The 26,162-nt window shown below is 51.2% G+C and overlaps 1 protein-coding gene across 1 annotated transcript in view; it reads left to right on the top strand.

The window, feature by feature from the left end:
* The window catches only part of LOC149341637 (A.superbus venom factor 1-like), a 123,241-nt gene extending 103,876 nt beyond the window's left edge, over nt 1-19,365 (top strand). The window contains exons 36-40 of the mRNA XM_089543760.1: nt 87-194; nt 1,465-1,584; nt 2,621-2,704; nt 16,446-16,590; nt 18,193-19,365. Of these exons, the coding sequence (XP_089399886.1) occupies nt 87-194; nt 1,465-1,584; nt 2,621-2,704; nt 16,446-16,590; nt 18,193-18,385 (650 nt within the window). The 3' untranslated portion in view covers nt 18,386-19,365. The remainder of the gene's footprint in view (nt 1-86; nt 195-1,464; nt 1,585-2,620; nt 2,705-16,445; nt 16,591-18,192) is intronic.
* The last annotated feature ends 6,797 nt before the right edge of the window (nt 19,366-26,162 follow it).

Genomic DNA, 26,162 nt, shown 5'->3' with positions numbered 1-26,162 from the left:
CTATCCAGACTATGCGAATTAACCGTAGTGTAGTGTAACAGCCCTTCACTCTGAAATTCAGTTTTTCCACCAATTTTTGCTCCTAGCTATACAGTGCACCAAATTTTATTCACCGGACAATACAAGCCCGCTGCTCAAAATACACCCCGACTCTTCCACTCCGGGACAAGAGGATGTACGCCAATGCTTGGAAGGTAAGGCGAAAATATGCTTTGTCGTTATCTATAGCGCTTATCCACAGGTCAGTTCAAGGAGTGCCAGTCAGTTTCCTTACATCATGGATAAAAGAATGGATGACAGCGTGTAAACGCTGTTTCAGCGTAGCTGCAATGTCGTTGAATACTGAGAATGCTTTAAGCACGAGATATCGTGTTAAACATACAGAGCTGTCTGAACTGTCAAGGACGCATTGTGCGCATCGAAAGCTACAGAAAAAATGCAGCAGAAAAGATGCCATAGGGGTACTCGCTGTTCTACGAGAAGGCAGTAATAGGGGAGATTAGGGGCTAGTTAGGATGCATTCAGCATAGGCTACATGTTATTGAAGCAATGAAAGCGTAAGAAAATAGGGTGGGCAGTGCACCGCACGCGACATCCAGTGGACGCCGGTTCGCCTTCCACTGACGGCATGTTTTCTTCCCTTTTACTTTGTAAAATTATCAGGTATGTAAACGTATCACTGAAGTGTTTCTTCTTTTAGAAAAAAAACAAACAAAAATGCTGTTGTTGAAACATGGTTCAGCTCAAAAGACGAACACAAAGAAAGGAAACGACACACACGGAGCGTTTCCTTTCTTTGTGTTCGTCTTTTGCGCTGAACCAAGTTTCAACTATGTCCCACCAACTAGCCCAGCACGAAGTTTTGTTAAAAATGCTGTTATTCCCCTAACCTTTCCTTACTTTCATATGCTTCCGGCTCTAGGAGGCACATTCCGAGAATCCTATCATCACCGATATTTTTGCCTGCTCATATAATATTAGGGATCTCGGTTATACCATTTTTCGCGCCATAGGTTGCAAAAAAGGGCTCTCGCACAGCTGCATCTTTCCATCTTCGGCCAAGTCCCACTCGGCACTCGCTTTTTAAAGGGAGTAACCACATTCACACTTCGGTTAGGTATAGCGCTGGTGAGCGCTCTCAAAGTTGGGCTATACTTATTAACTGTAGAAGGGGCGACAGCCGCCACTGAAGCCCCGGTAGATCACTGTACATATCCTGCGTAGGTCGTGGGACAGTAGTCGTGGGTTCAGCTCCCGCGTGTGACATGCTGTCTTTTCTACCACTTTTTCGAGTTATATCCATCCAAAAATGCCCACTTGGGTGTATTCCCTCTGCGGAGAAATAGTCAATGTTTTTCTGCACTTTCTTTGGTTGCAAAGGCTGCTCTTAGTGTGCACTCTGGAGTTATTAACGTTGTGTTTCCATATGCACGTTGCCATTAATCGCCACATTCTTCATTGCAGGAGGCTGCCCACCAGTGAACGTTTCTGACATATTTACAAAAAACGAATTTGGCAACCCTGTCAATGAAGCGAAGTCTCGGGAGTATTTGATAGATTTCGCCTGCGAACGCGCCAAGTTCGGTAGGTCTTAGTGGCTTTGCTTACTTTCAGTTTTAGATGAATAATGAGGTAAAGTTTAGCTTTCAGGCTTCGTAGGAAACTTTCGCTTGGCTTGGGTGCCGCGTGTAAATGATTGACACATTCCGATTTTGTGGCGCAAAAAGTGTCCGACGTTGGCGGCAGAGTGTGAAGCCTCGAGGAGAGGAGGCAAGGTGGACAGTTAGCCGATGAGTCCAATAGAGGAGGACTCCCGCGTCTCATGCGGGTAGGCAAGGTGGATATATGTTAGAAAGGGCTTTGAAAAGTAAGACCAATGAAATGGCCACAGGGGGAAAGGGCGATATGAACAGGGAACGAGGGGAGAAGGTGAGTGGGTGGGATGCGACGTGTGGCGAGAGGGAAACCACGTTCGCCAGTCAGAGTCGAGAGATGGGGAGAGTGCAGAACGGGTACGGTATGTCACACACTGATCGATGGGCTCGGTCACGCCACCGACCACCGTAGTGGGGAACACTAACGTTTACGCATATCCCGCCGCATCAATCGCATTGATCGCGTGACTTTGTTTCCATGTGCGGATAGCGCTTGATACTACGCCTGATGCACACTTCACAGTATACCGTGCACGGTGACTGAGTGGCTGTGGAGTTCGGCTGCTGTTCATGAGTTTGAGGGTTTAGTCCCAGTCGCGGCCTCGATTGTGCCATGACTCTTGTTTTTTTACGTCTAAAGCCACATTGTGCGTTATGAGAGGCGTCGTAGTGGAGGGCTCTGGATTAATTTTGACCACCTTAGGTTCTATGACGTGCCTCGCACTGTATAAGGGCGTCTTTTGTGTTTCGTCTCTATCGAAACGCGACCGCCGCGGCACACACTATGTGCATGCGCCTGATTTACTCTTTCCTACGTTGCCTGAAATAGTGGATGAGGGTCACCAATCGAGTCTGCCTGATTTCTTCGGGTATTCGATCGTGCTTTTCACTACGCTTAAGTGCTGGCGCGAACTGTTCAGTGCAATTATAAGCTGACGTGTATGTTCATTTGTTGTTCTTTGCAGTGTGGCTTGCTGAGGCGCAAGCCAAAGAACACAAGGGTGGATTTATCTATGTGCCTTTACATATAAAGAAGGTGCTAAAGCCAGGTGAGCACGAGACTTGATACATGTACTTGTACGGCATCCTTACGACTGTCATCAAAATTCCACTTAGCGCCTTATGAATAGCGAAACGCATTCGGGCGCTCCGGCAGTCACCTTTCCAATGTCCGCAGTTTTTAAGACATTTATTTCATCATTGGGACACAGTGCCCTCTGTGCATTTCAAAAGTTTAGTGAACGCTTTAGTGAAGTTTAGTGAATCGGTTCAGGTTTTATTGGGCGCGAGCTCCATCGCTGAAACAAACGCTGCTAGCGTCGATCTTGCGCCTTTAAAGGGACCATGCAAAGAATTAAAAGCCGCTTGTAAATGTTAGAAGTGATGCTGAGAAGCATTGACACCAAGTATGACTCTTCGGAACTGAGCCGGCAATTTATTATGAATTTTTAAAAATCGTGTTTTTTAAAATTCGCGGGCCGTTTGGTGTCTTCGTAGGGAGCCATTTTGGAACCAAAATCGGGAAAACAGATGTCACTAGTCCAATGACGTCGGCAGGCAACCACACGCTATCATTCGCTCTAGCCGCGGCAGCTACGACGTCACGGGCACACTTCCGGTAGCGGTGAAAATCGTCTGCTCGAGCCGCCGCGCGCCCCCCTCGGGCAAGCGCGATCCAGGGCATTGCCTTCGCGCATATGTTTTCAATTGACCTCTGCCGCCTCTTTCTGTCGCGAGTTCGGGAGCCAAGAAAGCGCAGACACCGGAGAGACGCTGCCGACGCACGCTGCTCCTCGGGAGTGGGACAACCGGAAGCCGTAAACCGAACGTCAGCGAATAACGTCTTCATGGGCGGTGCCCAGTCCCGGAGCTGTTTTCTTTATTTTTTTTTATGGTGCCCCGCGCGTACGAGTTGAAGGGGGAGAGGAGGAGCGTGATTTTTAATCGCCTATAACTTCGTTGTTATTGATGCTAGCTCAAAAATTCTTGCGCTGGGGTGACGAGTGATGGATTGCCTATCTTTACGTAATCTCAATTAATTTATTTCATAGTCCCTTTAAGGAACGAAACAGCGCAACTAAAACGAAGGACCAGAAAAAGAGAGACACGAACACGTGCTTCTGGTCCTGCTCCTTTTTCTGGTCCTTCGTTTTAGTTGCGCTGTTTCGTTCCTTAAAGATGCAATACCAACTCGCCCACTATGCTATGTTGATCTTGCACCGTAGGTGGGATCAAGTGACTCCTCTCGTTGCATGAACAAAGGATATACGAAAGAATTTCTGCATTTCAAAGGACACAGGTTGAGCGCAGTTTATTTTTGCTCGCAAGTGAGTTCATATGTTGACATTTTGATTATGTCTCGCCGTGGTAGCAGCATTTCTGCATTTTGTGACAAACGTTCTTAGACTAAGTTTGTCCGCAACAGTGGTTTACTAATGCCTCAGTGCCAGCCAGCCATACGGGACGGAGCTCGGTGCCAGCTCCGATTGCGATCCAAAAGTTGGGAAGCTCCGAGAAGGATGGTTATTTACGCTAAGAATAGACAAAAAAAGAAGTACGCATGATTTAGCATGGTTACGCCAAATTTGGATTTGGTGCTTTACAACGTCTGTTTTCTCTGCGGTTTCAGTGTTCGGATCCATTAAGCACAGATGGGCCCGAGATAAATACGACGATATCCAAAGCACAGCGCGAGACACTGGCAATTTAGGGCACGGGATGTTCGGCTGCGGTGATGGTGTATTTTTTTTATTTCCCGTTCAGGATAAAAAATGTGGCTGTGGTTCAACCCAGCTGAGCCAGGATATACACAGCTAAAGCTCTGTTAAGCATGGTTTGACACTGTTTAGCTTTGGTTCATCTTGATCACATGCCACAATTGGCGATGAGGAGCGGTCGAGCAGCAGCCAGCACAGCGGCGCACGTGACTGTCAAGCGAGCAGCTATGAGGAACGGTCGAGCAGCAGCCAGCACAGCGGCGCACGTGAATGTCAAGCGAGCAGCTATGAGGAGTGGTCGAGCAGCAGCCAGCAGCCAGCGCAGCGGCGCACGTGAATGTCAAGCGAGCAGCTATGAGGAGTGGTCGAGCAGCAGCCAGCGCAGCGGCGCACGTGACTGTCAAGCGAGCAGCTATGAGGAGTGGTCGAGCAGCAGCCAGCGCAGCGGCGCACGTGAATGTCAAGCGAGCAGCTATGAGGAGTGGTCGAGCAGCAGCCAGCGCAGCGGCGCACGTGACTGTCAAGCGAGCAGCTATGAGGAGTGGTCGAGCAGCAGCCAGCGCAGCGGTGCACGTGAATGTCAAGCGAGCAGCTATGAGGAGTGGTCGAGCAGCAGCCAGCGCAGCGGCGCACGTGAATGTCAAGCGAGCAGCTATGAGGAGTGGTCGAGCAGCAGCCAGCGCAGCGGCGCACGTGAATGTCAAGCGAGCAGCTATGAGGAGTGGTCGAGCAGCAGCCAGCGCAGCGGCGCACGTGAATGTCAAGCGAGCAGCTATGAGGAGTGGTCGAGCAGCAGCCAGCGTAGCGACGCACGTGAATGTCAAGCGAGCAGCTATGAGGAGTGGTCGAGCAGCAGCCAGCGCAGCGGCGCACGTGAATGTCAAGCAAGCAGCTATGAGGAGCCTCCGAGCAGCAGCCAGCGCAGCGGCGCACGTGACTGTCAAGCCAGCAGCTATGAGGAGCGGTCGAGCAGCAGCCAGCGCAGCGGCGCACGTGAATGCAAAGCGAGCAGCTATGAGGAGTGGTCGAGCGGCAGCCAGCGCAGCGGCGCACGTGAATGTCAAGCGAGCAGCAATGAGGAGTGGTCGAGCAGCAGCCAGCGCAGCGGCGCACGTGAATGTCAAGCGAGCAGCTATGAGGAGTGGTCGAGCAGCAGCCAGCGCAGCGGCGCACGTGAATGTCAAGCGAGCAGCTATGAGGAGCCTCCGAGCAGCAGCCAGCGCAGCGGCGCACGTGAATGTCAAGCGAGCAGCTATGAGGAGTGGTCGAGCAGCAGCCAGCGCAGCGGCGCACGTGAATGTCAAGCGAGCAGCTATGAGGAGTGGTCGAGCAGCAGCCAGCGCAGCGGCGCACGTGACTGTCAAGCGAGCAGCTATGAGGAGCCTCCGAGCAGCAGCCAGCGCAGCGGCGCACGTGAATGTCAAACGACCAGCTATGAGGAGTGGTCGAGCAGCAGCCAGCGCAGCGGTGCACGTGAATGTCAAGCGAGCAGGTATGAGGAGTGGTCGAGCAGCAGCCAGCGCAGCGGCGCACGTTACTGTCAAGCGAGCAGCTATGAGGAGTGGTCGAGCAGCAGCCAGCGCAGCGGCGCACGTGAATGTCAAGCGAACAGCTATGAGGAGTGGTCGAGCAGCAGCCAGCGCAGCGGCGCACGTGAATGTCAAGCGAGCAGCTATGAGGAGTGGTCGAGCAGCAGCCAGCGCAGTGGCGCACGTGAATGTCAAGCGAGCAGCTATGAGGAGTGGTCGAGCAGCAGCCAGCGCAGCGGCGCACGTGACTGTCAGGCGAGCAGCTATGAGGAGTGGTCGAGCAGCAGCCAGCGCAGCCGCGCACGTGAATATCAAGCGAGCAGCTATGAGGAGTGGTCGAGCAGCAGCCAGCGCAGCGGCGCACGTGAATGTCAAGCGAGCAGCTATGAGGAGTGGTCGAGCAGCAGCCAGCGCAGCGGCGCACGTGACTGTCAAGCGAGCAGCTATGAGGAGTGGTCGAGCAGCAGCCAGCGCAGCGGCGCACGTGAATGTCAAGCGATCAGCTATAAGGAGTGGTCGAGCAGCAGCCAGCGCTGCAGCGCACGTGTATGTCAAGCGAATAGCTATGAGGAGTGGTCGAGCAGCAGCCAGCGCAGCGGCGCACGTGAATGTCAAGCGAGCAGCTATGAGGAGTGGTCGGGCAGCAGCCAGCGCAGTGGCGCACGTGAATGTCAAGCGAGCAGCTATGAGGAGTGGTCGAGCAGCAGCCAGCGCAGCGGCGCACGTGACTGTTGTAGTGCCGGAGCTCCCATTTCGCTGGCTGGCCCCCCTGGAAACAAGCGCTGCGCGCTCGCCGACGCTCAAAGCAGGCCCAGACTTTCTCGGACAAGTCGCGACATGCAGCGTGACTCACTCTCCTCCTCTCCGTCGGTGCGAATTCCTCCGACGCTCGCCGGCTCTCGACCATTGGTCTAATTTGAACGGTGGCCAGTGATTGGAGGATTTGAACGGCTGGCTGCCGTAACCGTTACCAGCGGCTATAAAAACGGAGCCGCGCTGAACCCGAGCAGCAGACGGGCAGCAGAAAAGCCATCACGCCGGAGCTACGCTCGCCGCCGGTGCCGCGCTTCTTCTTTGTGCTAGCCCGTGGTGCTCTTGGCCCTTGTATTATGTAAAAGCCCTTGTACATACTGTACATAAAGTTCATTTGACTCACCGTCGCCTCGACCGTTTCCTGGCTCGGACTCCCAGTCCCAACAGTGGTGACAACAGTGGGATGCCTCAGACTCAACAGTGGCGACAGCGGTGGGATGCCCCAGAGTCCCAACAGTGGTGGCAGCGGTGGGATGCCCCAGACCCAACAGTGGATGGCAGCTGCGGGATCGACCGGCGTCAGCTACCTCGGCGCGGTGAGTGCCTGATGTTTTCCTCTCAATTCGCCAGACTGCTCTAGCACACGTGATTGTAGTTTAGAGTAGGGCTGTGTGTTGCACTGGAGAGAGCTTTGCTGTTTCGAGCCAAGTCGGAGCGCTTTGAAACGAAAGCTGGTGCAGAGGGAGTAAACGAGGCGTTTTGGAAAGAATTACTTGCGCGTGTCATACTAGTAGCGCTATAGTAGTGAACGGCAAGGGAATTCTAAGAAAAGGGCAAACTACAAGAGGCTATTGTGAGCGATGGAGAACTTCAAAGTGAAGGAACTCATCGAAATTTGTGAAAAGTTGGGCATTGATTTGGGCCCCGCGAAACGAAAGCATGCGATTCTTGAGATCATGCGAAAAGAGGAAGTAACGGCTGAGGAAGCCAATGAGGCTTGGGATGAGATCAAAGAACGCTGTGAGAGCGAGGAGGCCAAAAGACGCCGTGAGCGCGAAGAGACAGAAAAACGGTGTGCTCTCGCTAAGAAACTGATGGAGCTGGAGCTTGAAGCGCACGAGATCGATTTCGAGAGATATAAAACATTGTCCGCTCTGCATGAGACTAACGGTCAGCAGCTGAGAGACAGGCCGCAGCCCTTCGTGATCGCCGAAGATATGGCGAAATATTTGGCGGAGTTCGAGCGCGCCTGCGAGAGAAAGCGCGTTGAGCGGAATGGTTGGGCACAGAAGTTGGTGGCCCTGCTTTCCAGCGAAGCGTATGACGTTGTCAAGCGCCTGTTGGACGGCGGTTTGGCGGACTACGATGAGCTTAAAAGCTTCTTACTGACGAGATATAACGTGTCACCGCTAGACCTTCGCCAAAGGTACCTGCGAGAGAATAGCACCCCATCGTTTAACGATTTTCCCTACCAGTTTAAAGCCGACATTTTAGAATGGCTCGAAAATGCTGAAGAGTCGGAAGATCGTGACACAGAGGTAGAGTGCGTAGCTGTAGAGCAGAGCTGCCAGTGCGGCACAGAGGAACGTAGTCCGTACGTGGCAGATGTAACTGCTGCTGTAACAGTGGGAATTGCCCCGCATTCGCCTACTGAGAAAGCCTCTATACCATCGGATAAGGTAGTCACAGCATCGGACGATGCAGTTACAGAGGTCTCGCCCTTTGAAATTGTGGCGGAGTTACCGGAAAGCGGATCTCCTAGCGAGTCAAAAGCAGGAGAAGTTGCAGAGCAGGGCAGAGAGGACGTCCGTCTGGGCATTAATGAAAACGCCTGCGCCGACGCAAGCGAAGTAAATGAGGTCGGCACACCGTGTTGTGCAGCGCGTTCGGCAGAAATGCAGAAACCCGACACTTCCGATCAACGGAAGCAGGCGCATGGAGAGTTTGCGGACGCTGAGTTGTGCGTTAGTGTCTCTGGCGAGGAATGCAAAACGAGTCCCGTGCTTTCGCACTGCTCTGAGCTTTGCGACATTCCAGAAAGCAGCTGCAGTAGCGGGAACACCGCGACTGAGTGCAGAGCCGACCCTCAACCGAAATTGGCTGAAACGCGTCAGGAGCATGACGAGAGCTGCGTGTCAGCAGTAAAGTCAGTAGAAAACACTGGTTCGTCTGCGCCTGAAGAAACTAAGGGGCTGGACGACAGTGGAGAACAGAACGTTCCAGACGACATAGGGGCGGTAGACGTCATTCCGTCCGAGAAAGATGAGGACGAATGTGCACTCGTAGAGGCTGACGAGGAAGAACTCAGTTTGGAGGACGCTAGTAAAGGCGCCAAGGACAGGTCTGATTTAGGTAGCGCACGTGAATCGGCTGAGAATCATAGTGACATTGTCAGAGAACAGGAACCTAGGCGACGAAAGCAGCATGTGCTTTCTCAGGAGAAAATGAAAGGCAAGCACAAGAAAGAAAGCTGCAACCGGAAGGAAGGTAACAGCCAGTTCCGAAAAGAGAGCTACCACCACAAGGTGATAGACAAGCAGTGCTGCCGCCGAAAGGACAGTAAAGGCAAGCTCAAGAGCTGTCACCGAAAGACGATGGAAGGCAGGCAAAAGAAAGAGTGGTGCCGCCGAAAGATGAAAGGCAGGCATCAGAAAGACAGGCGCCGCCGAAAAGAGAGAAAGGGCAAACGCGCGAAAACGGGTTTCCACCATCGGAAGCGCCAGCGTCGCCGGCAAAATGACTTCAGTAAAGTCAGTCACGTTGTCAGCCCTGAAACTAGCGTCAGAACCAGAGCTAAAGAAATGTGCAAGGCATTACTATCGCGCAAAGCGAAGCGCATAAGTGTGTCGGGGCACATAGGTCTGGGCAGTAGAATAAACTGCAAAAAGAAATCGTGCAAACATTCGCGCAGAAAAGTGCACCAAGGCACCAAACCGAGATTCAGGAGAGCGCTGCCCGGGAGGCGAAAAATTAAGGAGCGGGACAAGTGTGAATCTTGCCGCCAGCACAGAGAGAGCGAGACGCGCAAAGGCACGTGCTCTCATGCGGGCTCTCGCTTTCCGCTGCAGTCACGGGAGAAACCGCGCTCCCACAGAAAGCGGCGCGCGCGCGCAAGGAAAACGCGTGTACGGCTCAAAGAGCGAAAGATTGTACGAGGCCGCAGTGACAGGGGCAAGAAAATTGCCAAGAAGAAACCGTCTAAGCGCTCAGCCAAGCACAGTTATCGCGATAGAAAGCCGCGATTCGAAATGACGCCACTTAGTAGGCGTAAAATCAAATGGCCGTGTAGAGGCGAACTACACACCGAGCGGAAAGGCAAACGGATGCGCGAGAAAGTCAAGACTCGTGCAAGGTCTGACTTGCCCCCACGAAAAGAGAGAAAGAAAGAACGGTCCCATCGGAAGCGTTGCGCACTCGCTATGGGACGTCGCGACTGGCGCGCGAAGCGCAAAGAAAGGGACAAGTTGCCAGTCTATGAAAGCGAATCGCTCTCGTACTGTAGCTCCCGTAGAAACTGGAAAGACAAGTAGAGAGAGAAAGAAAAGCGCGTATACCGCGAAAGAGGCAGAGACATTAGCTACCGCGGTAGTAGAGAGAGAAAGAAAAGCGCGCCTACCGCGAAAGAGGCAGAGACGTTAGCTACCACGGTAGTAGAGAGAGAGAGAGAGAGAAAAGCGCAGCACAGCGAAAGAGGCAGAGTCACTAGTTTCCGCTGTAGCGGGTGTCGTTTACCGTCCGTTAGAAGCGAGGAAAACGCGAACGTAGACGCACTAAGCCGTGTGTTCTAAGCAAGTCTGGCTTCGCCTCCTCGTGACCTACATTTTGTCTCTTCGCGAACCGCTGTTAAGTTCGCTCGTAGATCGGGGAAAAAATTGATATCCTCATTTGTGGCCTCAGCTGACTGTTCTTCTGGCCGAGTGATCTCAAGAGAGCGAATTTACTTTGCATTCATTTTATTCTGTGTGTGGCATGTGTTTGACACTTTGTTTGAGTTAATTACTTTGGAGTTCTTGTATCCCACATGTGTCTCTTGTAGAAGAGGGAACGAAAAGGGGACAGAACTATTGCTAGCGGAGTTTTTTGACCTTTAAGTCTGGTGTATTGACGGGTGACAGAGGGCACTTGCTCGTGTTGGGTGTTGCCTGTTGTCGGTCGGTTCTTTGCAACCTGCAGAACGATCAACGACCGATGCTGTGAAGCAAGCTCTTCCGAAGGACCGAGCGAAGCTGATCCAGTCACCTGGGCGACAAAGCTGCGGAGCAGTGATCCTGTCCTGACGAGCGGGACCCGTTCTCGGAAAGGAGCCTGGAGCTACCTGCGGCTGAACACCGGACGACAACTTGGAGGAGCCTGGCGTACGAGCGCGCCCCGCATCCGAGCCACGCGGAAGTAGCTCGTCTTCGTGGCGCATTGTCTGGCGGCGGTGGTGCTGTATTGCCGGAGCTCCCATTTCGCTGGCTGGCCTCCCTGGAAACAAGCGCTGCGCGCTCGCCGACGCTCAAAGCAGGCCCAGACTTTCTCGGACAAGTCGCGACATGCAGCGTGACTCATCCCGCCGACGCGGCGCCGACACGGACCCTTCCTCTTCTCCTCCTCTCCGTCGGTGCGAATTCCTCCGACGCTCGCCGGCTCTCGACCATTGGTCTAATTTGAACGGTGGCCAGTGATTGGAGGATTTGAACGGCTGGCTGCCGTAACGGTTACCAGCGGCTATAAAAACGGAGCCGCGCTGAACCCGAGCAGCAGACGGGCAGCAGAAGAGCCATCACGCCGGAGCTACGCTCGCCGCCGGGGCCGCGCTTCTTCTTTGTGCTAGCCCGTGGTGCTCTTGGCCCTTGTATCATGTAAAAGCCCTTGTACATACTGTACACAAAGTTCATTTGACTCACCGTCGCTTCGACTGTTTCCTGGCTCGGACTCCCAGTCCCAACAGTGGTGACAACAGTGGGATGCCTCAGACCCAACAGTGGCGACAGCGGTGGGATGCCCCAGAGTCCCAACAGTGGTGGCAGCGGTGGGATGCCCCAGACCCAACACTGTCAAGCGAGCAGCTATGAGGAGTGGTCGAGCAGCAGCCAGCGCAGCGGCGCACGTGAATGTCAAGCGAGCAGCTATGAGGAGTGGTCGAGCAGCAGCCAGCGCAGCGGCGCACGTGACTGTCAAGCGAGCAGCTATGAGGAGTGGTCGAGCAGCAGCCAGCGCAGCGGTGCACGTGAATGTCAAGCGAGCAGCTATGAGGAGTGGTCGAGCAGCAGCCAGCGCAGCGGCGCACGTTACTGTCAAGTGAGCAGCTATGAGGAGTGGTCGAGCAGCAGCCAGCGCAGCGGCGCACGTGAATGTCAAGCGAACAGCTATGAGGAGTGGTCGAGGAGCAGCCAGCGCAGCGGCGCACGTGAATGTCAAGCGAGCAGCTATGAGGAGTGGTCGAGCAGCAGCCAGCGCAGTGGCGCACGTGAATGTCAAGCGAGCAGCTATGAGGAGTGGTCGAGCAGCAGCCAGCGCAGCGGCGCACGTGACTGTCAAGCGAGCAGCTATGAGGAGTGGTCGAGCAGCAGCCAACGCAGCGGCGCACGTGAATGTCAAGCGAGCAGCTATGAGGAGTGGTCGAGCAGCAGCCAGCGCTGCGGCGCACGTGAATGTCAAGCGAATAGCTATGAGGAGTGGTCGAGCAGCAGCCAGCGCAGTGGCGCACGTGAATGTCAAGCGAGCAGCTATGAGGAGTGGTCGAGCAGCAGCCAGCGCAGCGGCGCACGTGACTGTCAAGCGAGCAGCTATGGCGTCGAAGAGGAAGATCGAGGCACCTGCCACGCTCGACATTGTCGAGCGTGGCAGATCCCTTAGGGGTCAAATCTAAGAGCCAGATGACCTTCAGGCTCAGCATGGGTGTAGTAGAGCTTTTCGCTCTAAATGATCACAGCACCAGCGGAGTAAAATAACAAAAGCAAAAAAGAGCGGCGATGATGGCGTAGTGGTTTAATACAGTGACCAGCAAAACTGATCTGTTCGTGCCGCCCGGCTTCGAAGCACACTCGCAGCTATATATTATTTTATATTAGTTTATTTCAATTCAGGTCAAGCAGGCTTGAGACATATAGACTTGAGCGAAGCGAGTTGATGTTCCCTCTAACCCACCGCGGCAGTTGCGGCGGAGCATCCTGTGACGTCACGTATGGCGCCCGCCTCTGTGCGGGCGCCATCCGCAGCTGTGCTCCCCCTCCTTGTCTCCCTCATCAGCTCTCGCAAAGGTCAAATCGGCTTCAGGCATCGGGTTTCTGCAAGAATGTGGATAGTGTTGCTACTGTACTAAAAAGCGACTGCACACTGTCGTTTGTGCAGGAAGTATTTCAGGGAGCAAGATTCCGCGCAAGCAGTCGGCGCTGAACTGTTTAATAAGTAGCAGCCAGCGTCGAAGCAGCTGGCTAAAGCACGCCTTCACAATTTAAGCACTTAAAGATTGCACTGTGTCGTCCAATGCCTGGTATCGCCCCAGCTAACCCATTCACCTACTTTAAAATAATAGTTCAATGAAAAAGTCAAACGGCGCCCTATCTGTCGGCACAAATCGGTACCGACTGCCAAGCATTTGAATTGTACAGCATCGATATGACTTGGCGTCCCGCAAAGCTCCACTCTTGCCATGTTCAAATTCTTTCCACTGAAATTACCCAAGCGACCCCTCCTTACCTTTGACTACTGTTGTAGCAGCTTCAGTGTTGTCCACAATGGCAGCAACATATGCACTGGGTGACGGCTGGGGAATGTTGTTCGCTGCATAGGTTAATTTGCAGACAAAGCTCAGAGGACTAAATTGCTGCAGCGTGTTCACCCCGAGGTGTCTGCAGCCAAGAAAAAAATTGGCAGAGGCTCAGCTTGGTTAAGCCCGGAAATTGCGAAAGCAACTTCATCCGTTTCTTCAGCCCGCATCCGCCGTGTCTACCGCCGCTCTGCGCCGACGGCACGAGCTGGAGCTCTGTTTATACAATTGGTATGTTGAAATTGTGTCGTTCCATACTATTCATAGATTCTTCACCCATTGAAGTATCTTTGGCATTAAGAGCGTCCATGAAACTTGTCTCCAAACTGGCTATCTCCATAATTTCGCTACCGTTAACACCACTCATTAAACTTGGCCCTGGACTTGTAGATGCACCCGCATCAAGCGATGTTGACCGGCGTGCTCGCCAGGATGCTGCATACGCACGTTGTTTGGCTAGCCGTTCTTCCCGTTCTTCGTCTGTTTCATCAGCGCGGCGCCGTCGCTTGGCCGCAGCAGATCGTTCCGGCCTCGACTTGTACACATCATCCGACATAGCGCACTGAGAGGAGCGCAGCTGCAGACCCCCCCCCCCCCCCCCTCGTTTTATCCCGCTCTGGCGAGCGCCCTCTCTCGGCAGCGGCGCAGCCGGCGTGTAATGCTGTAACTCCACCATCCATGGCGCGAGCTGGGGCCCCGGCTCTCGGTCTGTCATGACGTCACCCGGTCACGTGGTGGAGCGGCGCAGCTGGCGTGTAATGCTGTACCTCCACCATCGATGGCGCGAGCTGGGGCCCCGTCTCTCGGCCTGTAGTGACGTCACACGGTCACGTGACGCGCCGCTGCGTAAGGAGGCGCCACGACCATCGATGGCAGAAAAGTGCAAGCTGTATTGCTTTCGCAATAAAAGTCTAAGGGCCACAAAGCTACGAACGCGGAAACTAAATGGCCTGAGACGCAGTGAATAGCAGGAGCGCGACACATGTGATGCCCGATAGAAGGCGCCACGATATGTTTTCTCTTTCTGATATTTCTGTGCGTCTTCCGTTTCTTTTTCTTACCAGCTGTGGCACCAGCATGACGTCCACCTGCTGCAAAGGCACTAGCAATCAATTATAATAATCATCACTGTCAGCGCCCAATACTCCAGTCCCATTCGTTGCTTCAGTAGCACTAGCCAACTAACCACAGCTTTTTGTAATGATCTCAGAGCAAACATAGAGTCATTAATACAAGAAATGCTGGCATGGCAACTATTTCTTTAATACACGCACGCTTACTCATTCACCTTATGTTCTGTCGAAGAGATCAAGCATGAGTTACTGACGAAAGCAGCGGCTGATTTAATGACATCGCATTACGGACATCTGTCACCAAAGTGCTAAGGACTGGCGTTGGAAATGCTAAGAATTTTAAGGCTTAACTGCAGTTTCGTAACTTCAGTCTCCTGAGTGCAGAAATGGAAGACTCTCATAAAAGGCTGCATCACAGTACGCTGCTGGGCGACTTGTGACTTCACATTGCGAACACTGTAACATTGTGAAGAGGGACAAAGCATGTTCTCTGAGGCGATCATTGATGCATTGCCCAGTTTGTCCACCATAGGGGTCTCCGCACGAAAACGGCACTTCGTAAACAACAAACACGCGGCAGGCAGCAAACTACGATTCATTCCTCTTCCGGCACACCACACCATGAGGTCCTGAAAAGTTCACCTTCTACCCTCTAGCTTGTATGTAGCAGCAAACAAGACTTGTACCCACGCTGCGAGCGACACGCTTCCACACCAAGTGAATGTATGGGGACTACAGCCATGTTTCGCTTACGCCTTGGTTCTATCTAATGGCCAACGAAGTTCATCACACTCGGCAAAAGTGACTCGATAAAGCTTCAAACATTCTATCTGTTCGTGGAAAAATGCCTGCGCCTGGTGTTGGCACGACTTGGCATTGGCATTCTTTAGGGATCAGCAATACTCCGTTTGAAGACCTTATATAGGTATTGTGCGGACATGAAAGGATGAAAACGTTTACGTAGCCCCGAGCACGTAAACGTGCATCGTGCGTTGAGGTGCCGCAAAAGGACCGAAACATGTTTTGCTGCCTGCCGCACTCACATTGTTCCCGAAGTGCCGTTTTCGGGCGGGCCTCATATGTAAGACAAACGGGGCGACGCATCAGTGTTCGCCTCAACGAACGTGCTTCGTTCCTGGATACCGCTGCCCCTAGCAACTTGGCATTCCATTATAAAACTGCAATGGGTGTTTTCCAGAACCCCAGGTGATCGAAATTTCCGGAGCCCTTCACTACAGCGTCCCTCGTAGCCCGATTCACTTTGGGACGCTAAACCCCCAGAAACCCAAACTTTATGAACGGTGCGCCTTCCTCAGGCATTAGTCTGATTCTCGGACGAGGGTTGGTTGGTTGGTTGGTTGGTTGGTTGGTTGGTTGGTAATAACTTATCAGACCCACTTCAGTGGATCAGGTGAGGGTGGGTGAAGGGGAACGGGGATGAGCAGGACTGCGAACGGCCCTCGGGCTGCTCTAGACGACTGGGCACTGTTGGGCCCTGGTGACCTTGAAGATCTCGACGAGAGAAATCTTTGAAGCCTGTTATCGCGTCCAAGGGAGAATCATGTTTAACACACCTTCAGTTTTGTTGTCCCGCCGAGAGGTGGTGTATCTTGATTTTCGAATGAGGAGCCTTTGCATTTGGTGACGTTGCTTTCTATTTCTATCTTTGCTTCTGCGCAAGCTTCTTCACATGTATTTATGCACTTATGCGATAAATGTAATCGTTTGGCAGTCAGCGCGCGAGTGTGTCTGTTCCACGGTCCCGTATATTTGCGCTGTGTTCGTTCACAATCATAAAAGGCTGTTCAGGTACTGAACTGCCGTTTGGTAACTACGTCCAAGGCAGCCGCATCCTTGCGTTCGTTTGGCATACACGTTGAAAGCGTTCAGATATGACCTGCTAATTAACGTCGGATAGGATGCATTGTCATGAGTGCTCAAATCTACTCTTCTCGTCGATGCAGGCAACGAGGGCGACTTGATCAACAAGACACGCACGATCAAGTGTCGCGAAAACTGCAAGTCCTTCAACATAACGAAGGGTTACGAGTACATCGTTATGAGCATGGATGCCGAGTACAAAGAAAAAGTCGACGGCTTTGATGAACAGTGAGTTTCCCTGCACTCTTTCAGATTCATCGTTACATTACTACTGCATGCACAGTGGTTCCTTCCACTGTTTTAGATGCTAAAATCAATAAGTGGCTTTTGATGAGACTGACGGTCACTTCCTTGTTGTCTTGCTTTGTGCGCAATGACACTGCAATTGTGTAGTATAGTCCTCCTCACTCACCATATCAGCGACCCATTCTCGTCTTGTCCTCTATGCTGAAAGCGAGGCAGGCGTCTTTTCTTTTCTGGTTTTGATGTTTAGAGAAACCACCCATATCGCCCAGAGCGTGCATGTCGTAGGAATAGGAAGTTGCACAGGTGTCGCAGCTGAGAAATAATAAAAGCGTCTGGAACGTTATGCTTCTAATGCGTTTTGTGAATCCTGCATGAAACGAATTTATAATAATCCATTTATCTGCCACAGCTGTTGTCCCAGGAAACGCTTGCTCGGATATCACGGCGCTCGTCATGAGATCACAGCTGGTCACGTGACCAGCTGGGCTACTGCGACAACGCCGACTGATAGAGTGGGAACAAAACAAAATCGATAGATAACTGCCACCACGCAAATTAATGACCACGATGGGTTTTGCCAATGACTGCCTTTTGACGAAAAGGGGAGCACGTTGTCAGAGTCTCTCGGCGGCCTCTTGACAACATTTAACGAACCGAGCCGTCATCAGTGGCTCACGGCTGGCGCCCATGGGGCTGTAGCACAGTGTGGCTAAGACTTGCTGTTTTAGAACAGCGTGTGAGCATTGGGACGAAAGTTGATCTCTTCGGCGCCTGGCATTCCTTAAATGTAATTTGATGCGCCGGTAATGAGCTCCTCTCTTAATTTCGCTGTTTGCGTAAAACGCTTAAATTCCCTCGTCATTTGTTGAGCCTCACTTCAGCTTCACCTCTTTCACTAGTGAGCCGCTAGAAGCAGAATTAAATGTTGAGAAGAGGCGGGGAGCTATGAGGTCCCATTGTAAGCGGGACATTTTCCAAGGCACTGCCCTGCTTCTTGCGAACTTCTGGCCTGCACGATAGGCCGCAACTTCAATGAACACTGAATTTTCATAGTGACTTCAATTTTCTGCTCTCTCTTTTCTCTTTCTTTTTTTTTATCCCCTCACCCCTTTCCCCCCGTGTAGGGTAGCAAACCGATTAATCTTCCGGTTAACCTCCCTGCCTTTCCTCTTCTACCTCCTCCTCCTCCTCGACGATGAAAGTTCAAGAAATGTATGGAGAAAAATGTCCTCCCCCCTTCCCCATAATCTCTACGTCTCTGCACTCCAGAGTTTAATCTAAATCCGCGTTAATGAACAGCGTATACACGTAGCACGCATTCCTGGTCCGCTCCCAATAAACGTTGAAGGCGCGATCTGAACGCACAGCACTGTTCTCCGACGTGTCCTAAGACCATGTATGACGCATGAACGGGAAAGTATACCGGTCTGTTGCTCGTTTTCGTTGCATGCGTGACAAACAGTCTAGTCGTCTTGTTAACTGACGAGGAAGAAAACTCCCCACCAGCGTCTTGGTTGCAGTTTGTGTATAAATCCACGCACCTGTAGAAAGGAATAAATTTTTATTGCACCACTCTCGTTCCAGGTTCGTGTACGTAATCGACAGTCAATCCATTCTGATTCCATACGTCAAGCAGCCCAAGGAAAGAAAGCAGCCAACCAATAGCAAGTTCGAGAGCCGAAGAAAATCAAAGGAAAAAAGCAAAGAACAAATCTGGAACGCCCTGGTCGCCTGGTTCGTCAAGGAGTTCTCCGGCGAGACACGCTGCTTAACATGAGCGTGCCGTGCGTGGTGGGTGCACTACATGTATGCTAGTCGCAGTGCACACGTAAGCGAAGGTATTCAGCGTAGAACAAGCGCATAATACGGACGTAAGCGCACATCGTCAAAGCGCTGACCTCTCTCTTCATGCGTGCGCTGCAAGTTGTAACGTTGCTCTTTGTTTTGCGCCTTTCTTCTCTTTCCCCAGTGCAGGGTAGCCTACGCGGAGAGTTCTGGCAAGTCTCAGTGACTTTTCAGTTGCTCTTTGTCTCTCTCTCTTCTTTGTGTATAGTCTTGAGTGCAGGTTTCGAACGAACCATCGCATTGGTTCAGTGGCTATGGCGTTTGAGCGCTAGCGAGGACACGCGATGAGATCCTGGCCACTCCGGCCGCGCTTAGGTGGAGGCGAAACACAAAAGACGTCCTGTGTTGTACGATGTCAGTGCATGTAAAAGGCACACGGTTGGTCAAAAATATTTCGGTGCCCTCCACTATGGAATTACACTTTCCCTCTTTCTTCTTGCACTCTCTCTTTCAGCTCTTCTTTCATAGCACCCGCCGCATTGGCTCAGTGGTTAAGGGGCTCGGGTACTGAGCTGGAGTTCCCGGGTTCGAAGACAACCACGGCGGCCACATTTCAGTGGAGGCGTTTCGATGGAGGCGAAACGCAAACGCGCCCGTGTGCTGCGCGATGTCAGTACACGTTAACAGATAAAGATTGAAATTATCCCTCCACTACGGCACTCCTTCTCCCCTCTTTCTTTTCCCCCGCCTTCCTCCCTTTCTTTTGTGCGGTTGAAGTGTCCACCGAGATTGATAGAGGTACTGCGCCTTTCCCTTTTTGAAAACCAATTTATTTTCATAAGACAAAAAGGCGAACTGTCCGTGCGCGACGATATGCATGAGTGTTTTATTCTCTCTCTCTTCTTTCCAGTTTTCGGAGCTCACTTGTAGCCTCTTTGTAACTTTGAATAAAACTTATTCTGTTTCTCTCTACCCAGCATCTGTTCTTTACGATCAAAACTGCTTAAAATTGAAGCGTTCTCTCCTCAACATCTAGGTTGTGAACAGTTGATGTGTGTTGTGTTGGGTTTAGTGGCGCATAAGCATCTAAGGCTATCATGCGCCAAACTTAAGGTGTGAACACTTGATGCACAGCTAAATAAAAGTATCGTGTGAGAGTATATTTTCAGAATGTCTTAGTGCACCGGGTTTCTTTAGAGAATCAGTAAAGATGGGGGAGGAGGCACTGAATAACAGATGGTGAAAACAATTGACAGACGCTCAAATGGTCTGACGCGATAGGCTGCTTAAGCAGAATGCGCTCCAAGGATGATGATTTTCCCGGATGCTTATAGCCGCATTCCACTACCTGAAAGTTGAGTCAGTTAATTTTGTTTTACCTTGGCTGGCTTTATGACTCTCTAATGACTGTTTTACATTTGCTGCACTTCGCTTTACTTTGGCTAATTTTATATGGCTCGCTAATAATATTTTATTATTTTTCATTCGTTACATGATGCATATTATGCCTTGACGCCCCGTGCTGGCTCAGCCGCTAACACACGCTCGCTACGTGAGGAGTGGGAGGGGGGGTGGAGCCGGGGGGAGGGGGGGGTGCGGGGGGTACTGGGACATCTGTTACAGCCGTCGTCGTCGCTTCGGATTATCTAAAGCGGAAGAGCGCACTCAGCGCCGCCTCCAACCAGCACACTGCTCTCCCCAGCGGTAGCAAAGCATTTCGACCCTAAATTGAATGCACGGTGCAAACACTGAGCTGAGGTGGCAGAGATTTATCACATGGTGTGGGCATGTCAACAGAATTCAGCGTTCCTGACCCCTCTCGGGAGGACTGGCTCTGGACTGGGTGAGACCCTTCGGGGACCCACCCTCCTTGTATGTCAATAAAAGTTTTTACTCTCCTAAACCATGAGCACCCGGATACCGTAGACCACATGTTCTTGGTGGTGGTGGTGAAAAACTTTAATCAAAGAGAGCTTGAGGGTTAAAAAAAAAAAAAACCCTGCTGCATGGTCGGTATCCTTAGTCCGGGACACCGCATGACGAGGCCTCGTCTCGCGCCCGCTTGACCAGAGCCCTTTGGGACTCCAGTGTGGAGCAGTTGAGGAGGGCAGTCTCCCATGCCTCTCGGGTGGGGGTGGGGGGAAGGTGAGGATTCTGAGTACATGCCCACACCATGTGAAAGATATCGCAGATCTCTCCACAGTGCGGGCAGCGCCCATCTGTGTTCGGATCGAAGTGTTTTACGATTGCAGTACAGAGAAGGGTTCCTGTCTGCAGGCGCCGCAGAGTTCGCTCCTCCGCCTTACTCAACCCCTTGGCAGGTGCCGGGTAGAGACGGTGGCTGTCGCAATAATAAATTAGGATTTCGCGGAACCGCAGAAGCGGTTTATGAGCTTCTGAGCCATGAGAGCTAGGATGAGGAGCCCGGTGTGTGAGCGCTCGGGCGGCCGCATCAGCGGCCTCATTGCCTCGTAGACCCTGGTGGCCAGGAGCCCAGATCACTTTTGTGCGAGTTGGATCGGCGAGAGCGCGTCTTAGAATTTGCGAGGCAAGAGGTGATATTTCGCCTGCAAGATAATGTTCACAGGCCCGGCGAGAGTCTGTGATAACCGTTTTCGATTTTGGATCGGCGGCAGCGAGAGCTATTGCGACTTCCTCCGCTTGTGTTGAATTTGGGGCCCGAAAAGATAGCCCATCGACATTCATTCCCCGGTGGACTACGGCAGCCGTGAAGAATCCCGCGGGTGACGGCCCTGTGATGTCCACGTAATAGACGCCCTCTTTATAGCCATATTGCCTCTCAAGCGTGCGAACCCGCGCTTGTCGTCTGCCTTCATGTGAAGCCATGTCCATGTTACGCGGGAGCGGAGCGACCAAGAGCATGTGGCGCCACAGCACCGGGATGTTCTCCGTCCCCTCTGGTATGCATGTGTGTTGGATGTGTAAGCGGTGCCCAGGCACCGTCTGCGATAGCCGCGTATATTGGTTCACGAGGTGGGCCTCCCGCAACTCCTGATAGGAGTTTACCACTCCCAACGCCTTCAGTTTGGCGTTGGAGGTAGCCACCGGGAGGTCCAGTGCTCGCTTTGTTGCCTTCTGGGACTGCCTGACAGACCCCCACCAATATCGCTTCAGAGGCTCGCGTACCCGGGCCCGTGGGAGACCTTGCTGCTCAGCTCCGACCTGGAAACGCAAGTACAGGTCGACACAAGAGCCCAAGAGGTTGCCGCCAGTCTCCACTGACGGCCACCTAGCAAGGTCAACTAATCTACTTGATACTCAAGCCGACAATTAAAGCTTTCCAATCCAATCCACCACCATCGCCATCGTCGGACGCGGTTGTTGCGACGCGCGTATGCTGTTTCAATCTTTGCTCTCACGTCTTTCAACTCTCCTCTGTCTGCACGTCGCAGCGATTGTGGCTCAGCTCAGCCAGTAGGCAGACCCGTGCACCTTCCTTCAGTTGAAACAACAACGCTGCGTGGTGCGCTGCGTGCTCTCGGCGCCGTCTTCCCTCTCCCCAGACTCGCCGCTCACTTGGAAGCGTCACCGGCGTCATTGCGCCCGCGGTTCTTACGCTCTTCGCTGATGCAGATTTTCCCTCTCGCCTATCGCCGGCATGCCATAGGCGCCGCACCGACCAGCCAAGGCATTCGCCAAAGTTTCCTGCTCAGTGCATGTGATCGGTAGTGGTCTAAAATATAAAGTATTTGCTTTAAGAACGCAGGTAACATTGAAACATTCGCTTTATTTACTGGTAACTGTTCTGCGAGATTTTTTTTTTCTGTGCTGCACCCCGTGCGCAGTGAATGCCTGCACGGTGACGAGCAGTGCCAGGACACTTGTGCGCGGGCGTTTTTCACATTTATCTGTATTAGTGTGAATGTGCGTAGCTCCCTCCCATGTTTTCTCGCTTTCTCTTCGCTGTATTCTCTCTTGTACCTTGAATTTTCACCAGTCAGTCGCCATGGCTGGCACCCATCTCTTCCTCAATTTTGATTTATCTTTGCTTAGTAGCGAAAGCTACAGTGCTATACAGCTTGAACGGATTTCGCCGTGAGTAGAGTGTACTGGAATGTTCTACCGTGAGCCTCCGAATGACCTTGAAACGACCTTGAGATAAGTAATATCTAATGTTGCTATGCACATATGCGTAACCATGTGTGGTCCACTTGAAATTTAGCCTTCAACTGTGGGCTTGACCTTTGACCTTGACATTTGGTCTTGAACTGTTGTCGGCCAAGGTAGTAAGAAAGTCACGTGCTAATCACGTTGAGTCACGTGACTCAATTCACAGTTCTGACGTTAGGTATGGGGTATGTACAGGGTGTCCAGGCTAACTTTAGCCAAGGGTTAAAAAATACGATATTTTAGGTAGGCCAGGGAAACCACTTACATACAGCTACCAGCCGGCTTGCGCATCTAGGCAATTTTTGTATTGCTATCAATTAAGTAATTAAGATAATTTTTCTAAATGCGTAAATATTGACTTCAGACGGCAGATGTCAGTAGCAAAGTTGGAGAGCACCTTCAGAAACCCCCATTCTATTTTATTGCGATAAAGAAAGCCTCACGTGTATCGTTTTTCCGAGCTCCAAAGAAAGTCCGCGAAATACAAAAAAAAAATCACGTGACTAGCGCATTCGCGCGCCACTATCGTGCTACTCTCAATCCTGGCTTGAGTGAACGAAATCAGCTGCTGGCAAGGCGCGACGACCTCTTTGCTCCGGCGGTTTCTGAAGGTGCTCTCCAACTTTGTTATTAACATTTGCTGTCTAAAGTCAATATTTACGCGTTTAGAAAAATTACCTTAATTGCTAATTAATTAATTGCAAAACAAAAAATTGCCTATGACGCGCTAGCTGGTCGGTGGGTGCATGTAAGTGGTTTCCCTGGCCTACCTCAAACATTTTATCTTCTAACCCTTCTCTAAAGTTAGCCTGGACGCCCTGTATAACCAGCTGTGCGCTACTGACCATCGATCAGTCTTTGTCTCCATCAAGCCAGTCAATGAAGACGAATTAGAGGATGTGAAGTGGTTGGGGGAATTAAGAAACAATAAATGATGTACCGAAGATAAACCAAGTTTAATTATGCTTATGTAGCTTTCGCAGCGTGAAACTCGGTCCGGCAGTGCTGAACCACTGACTAACTTTTTATAAAAACAATTCATGTCCGCGCACCCCCTACGCCACTGAGGCTTGAAAGAAACCTTCTAGGCACTATATAGTAGAACGTAGAACCACCATGGATGGAGCACTACGGTAGAGCCTAAAACAGAAACCTTTATTGTAGAAAAAAATTGAAAATTGGTTTTGAAGAAAGGAACTGTCGCAGTACCTATCTCACATATATAGATGGACACCCGAACCGCGCCGTAAGGGAAGGGATAATGGAGGGAGTGAAAGAAAGTAGAGGTTCCGAGTGGAGGTCTCCGGCAATAATTTCGACCACCTGGAGATCTTTAACGCTCGCTAACATCGCACATCACACGTGCGCCTTTTGCGTTTCTCCTCCATCGAAACGCTACAGCCATGGTAGCGTTCGAAACCGGGCACTCCGGCTCACTAGGCGAGCGCCCTAACCACTGAGCCACCACTCGAATGTAGTAGTGTTTTTTTCTACGCCTATCTCATTTAGCCCATCGAGGATGGCATCATGGCTGACATTGTCAAAGGCGATCGTTCCTAAGAGACAGGACCGCTATCATCACTTTTCAGAGCATCACGTCCGAAGAGTTTCCCATTGGATGTAGAGGCACCCCGCAAGGGCCTACACTGATGCCGCGATAGGCACGCTTGGGGACTCCGTCTCTGTAATAGCGATCCCTCTAACTCAGCCAGGTGCCAAATGTGTAGTAAGCGACTGCGATGCCGCAATTAGAAAATACAGCAAGGGACGCATCCACCGGATGGCGGCTAAATATCCAAGAGGCTTCATCCCTGCCGACAATATTCTAATCATCTGGACCCCAGCCCACACGGACCTGGTAGGAAATGAGGCCGCCCACAGGCTCACCCGCTCCTCTTTACCCCGGGGAGCCGTGGACACCTCGCACGATTTCAGCACTAAAGATGAAACCAATACTTTTAATATCATCCCAGACAATGAGAAAAAGAGCAGAATGATCTATCCTCCCCCGGATAGATCCCTGAGCTCGGCTGAGGCCCATGACTGAAGAAGACTCCAGGCTAGAAACTGCGTATCCCCCCTCTGGAGGAGCTGGACAGGAGGTGACACGAGGGAGGATGCGGAGGCATGCGAGTTCTGAGGGCATACCGCTACACTCGAACGCATAATATGGAGATGCCCCAGCACCCTATCAGCAGAAGCTGCGCCACTATATCGTTGCCATTCTTCCAGCTGCGACGCTGCCCCTCCCTGGACGCCTGCGTGCGGAATAGTGATGCAAAACTATCAGAAAATTGACTATCGATAGTATCCATAGTTTTTTTGAAACTATATGGATAATGTAAAAAAACTATCGATAGTGCTACTATCGATAGACTATCGATAGTATTATCGATAGTCTACTATCGATAGTATTCCCGGCAAACCACAAACCTCCCAGAGATGTATGGGTTAAGTCTAGACGTCTACGTACCGAGGTAAAATCGCTGAGACGTCTTATTTACCAACCTTTTTTCGTGGAAAAGCTGGAGGCGTACTCATAACAATATGTCTGCCTTAACCTAGACTCCTCGTAGATATTGCTTGTGACGTCCTGGGAATGTAAGTGAGATAAATTTAACAACTCCACATTTTTCAGTCATTTGATATTTCGTGTTGCCTTACTGCATTAAAGTTGGAAATTGCTGTTGACAACAATTGCGGGCATGACCAGCGCTGCCTGTATTTTTGTGGTGTGTGTTCGTGCTCGCTTCACGGAAACGTTATCCTACCTCAAACGAAAAAAATATTGGAAGTAGTAAAGACAAATCTCAATGAACACCTATCAGGTTTCTTACTCAACTGGACGCAGTTTTAGAATGCCAGTCACTGTGGTCAGGATTCGATTGTTATTTCATCACTGTTCTTATTTCCAATTTACACCTTGCACTACAGCCAAAGGAAGCTCCATGCAGAAAAACTTTTTTTTTAAAGCAGCCAGGACTATAATAACATTTTCTTCTGATTAAGCATGTTTTATTCAACTTATCGAACTATTAAGGTACAAAAATTGGTTCAATTCAATTCTTATAGGAACTAATTTTTCTAAAAAAATATGTTAAAACTACCAGTTGCGCAAGCAATGATAACTGTGGAGCTGAGTAAAGCTTTGGCATTTGTGTACCTGAATGTGTGACCATCTTTCTTGAGAGCAAACTTCTCGAGTCCCACTTTTTATCATCACCAGCCTATGTCCACTGCTGGCCAAAAAATTTCCCAATTAACCCTGTCCTGTGCCAGCGGCGGCCACCTTATCCCAGCAAACTTCTGAGCCTCATCTGCCCACCTGACCTGATACTCTCTGCTGTGCTTTCTTTCTCTCTGAATCCAGGGCGTTAACCTAATGATAATTGGTTACCTTGCCTCCACGTTACATGCGCAGCCCCTATGCCTGTTCTGTTATTTCGATTATGATGTTTCTAACTAAAGTTAGTAACATCGTAGCTGAAATAACAAAGCGGGCATGGGTCAAGGAAAAACCGCAATTGCGTTTTTTCGTAAAGCATGCGTAATTGCAAAGCATGGGTTGCAAGCACCCATGCTTTACGTGCTGCATTACAAAAATATAAGGTCTTCATCCCATTGTACCTTGGGCATTT

This window comes from Amblyomma mixtum, chromosome 5 (genome assembly GCF_055824585.1).
Source record: "Amblyomma mixtum isolate Tamu chromosome 5, ASM5582458v1, whole genome shotgun sequence".
Classification (NCBI taxonomy): domain Eukaryota; kingdom Metazoa; phylum Arthropoda; class Arachnida; order Ixodida; family Ixodidae; genus Amblyomma; species Amblyomma mixtum.
Note: the sequence above shows the minus strand (reverse complement) of the source record. Positions and strands in the feature narration are given on the sequence as shown.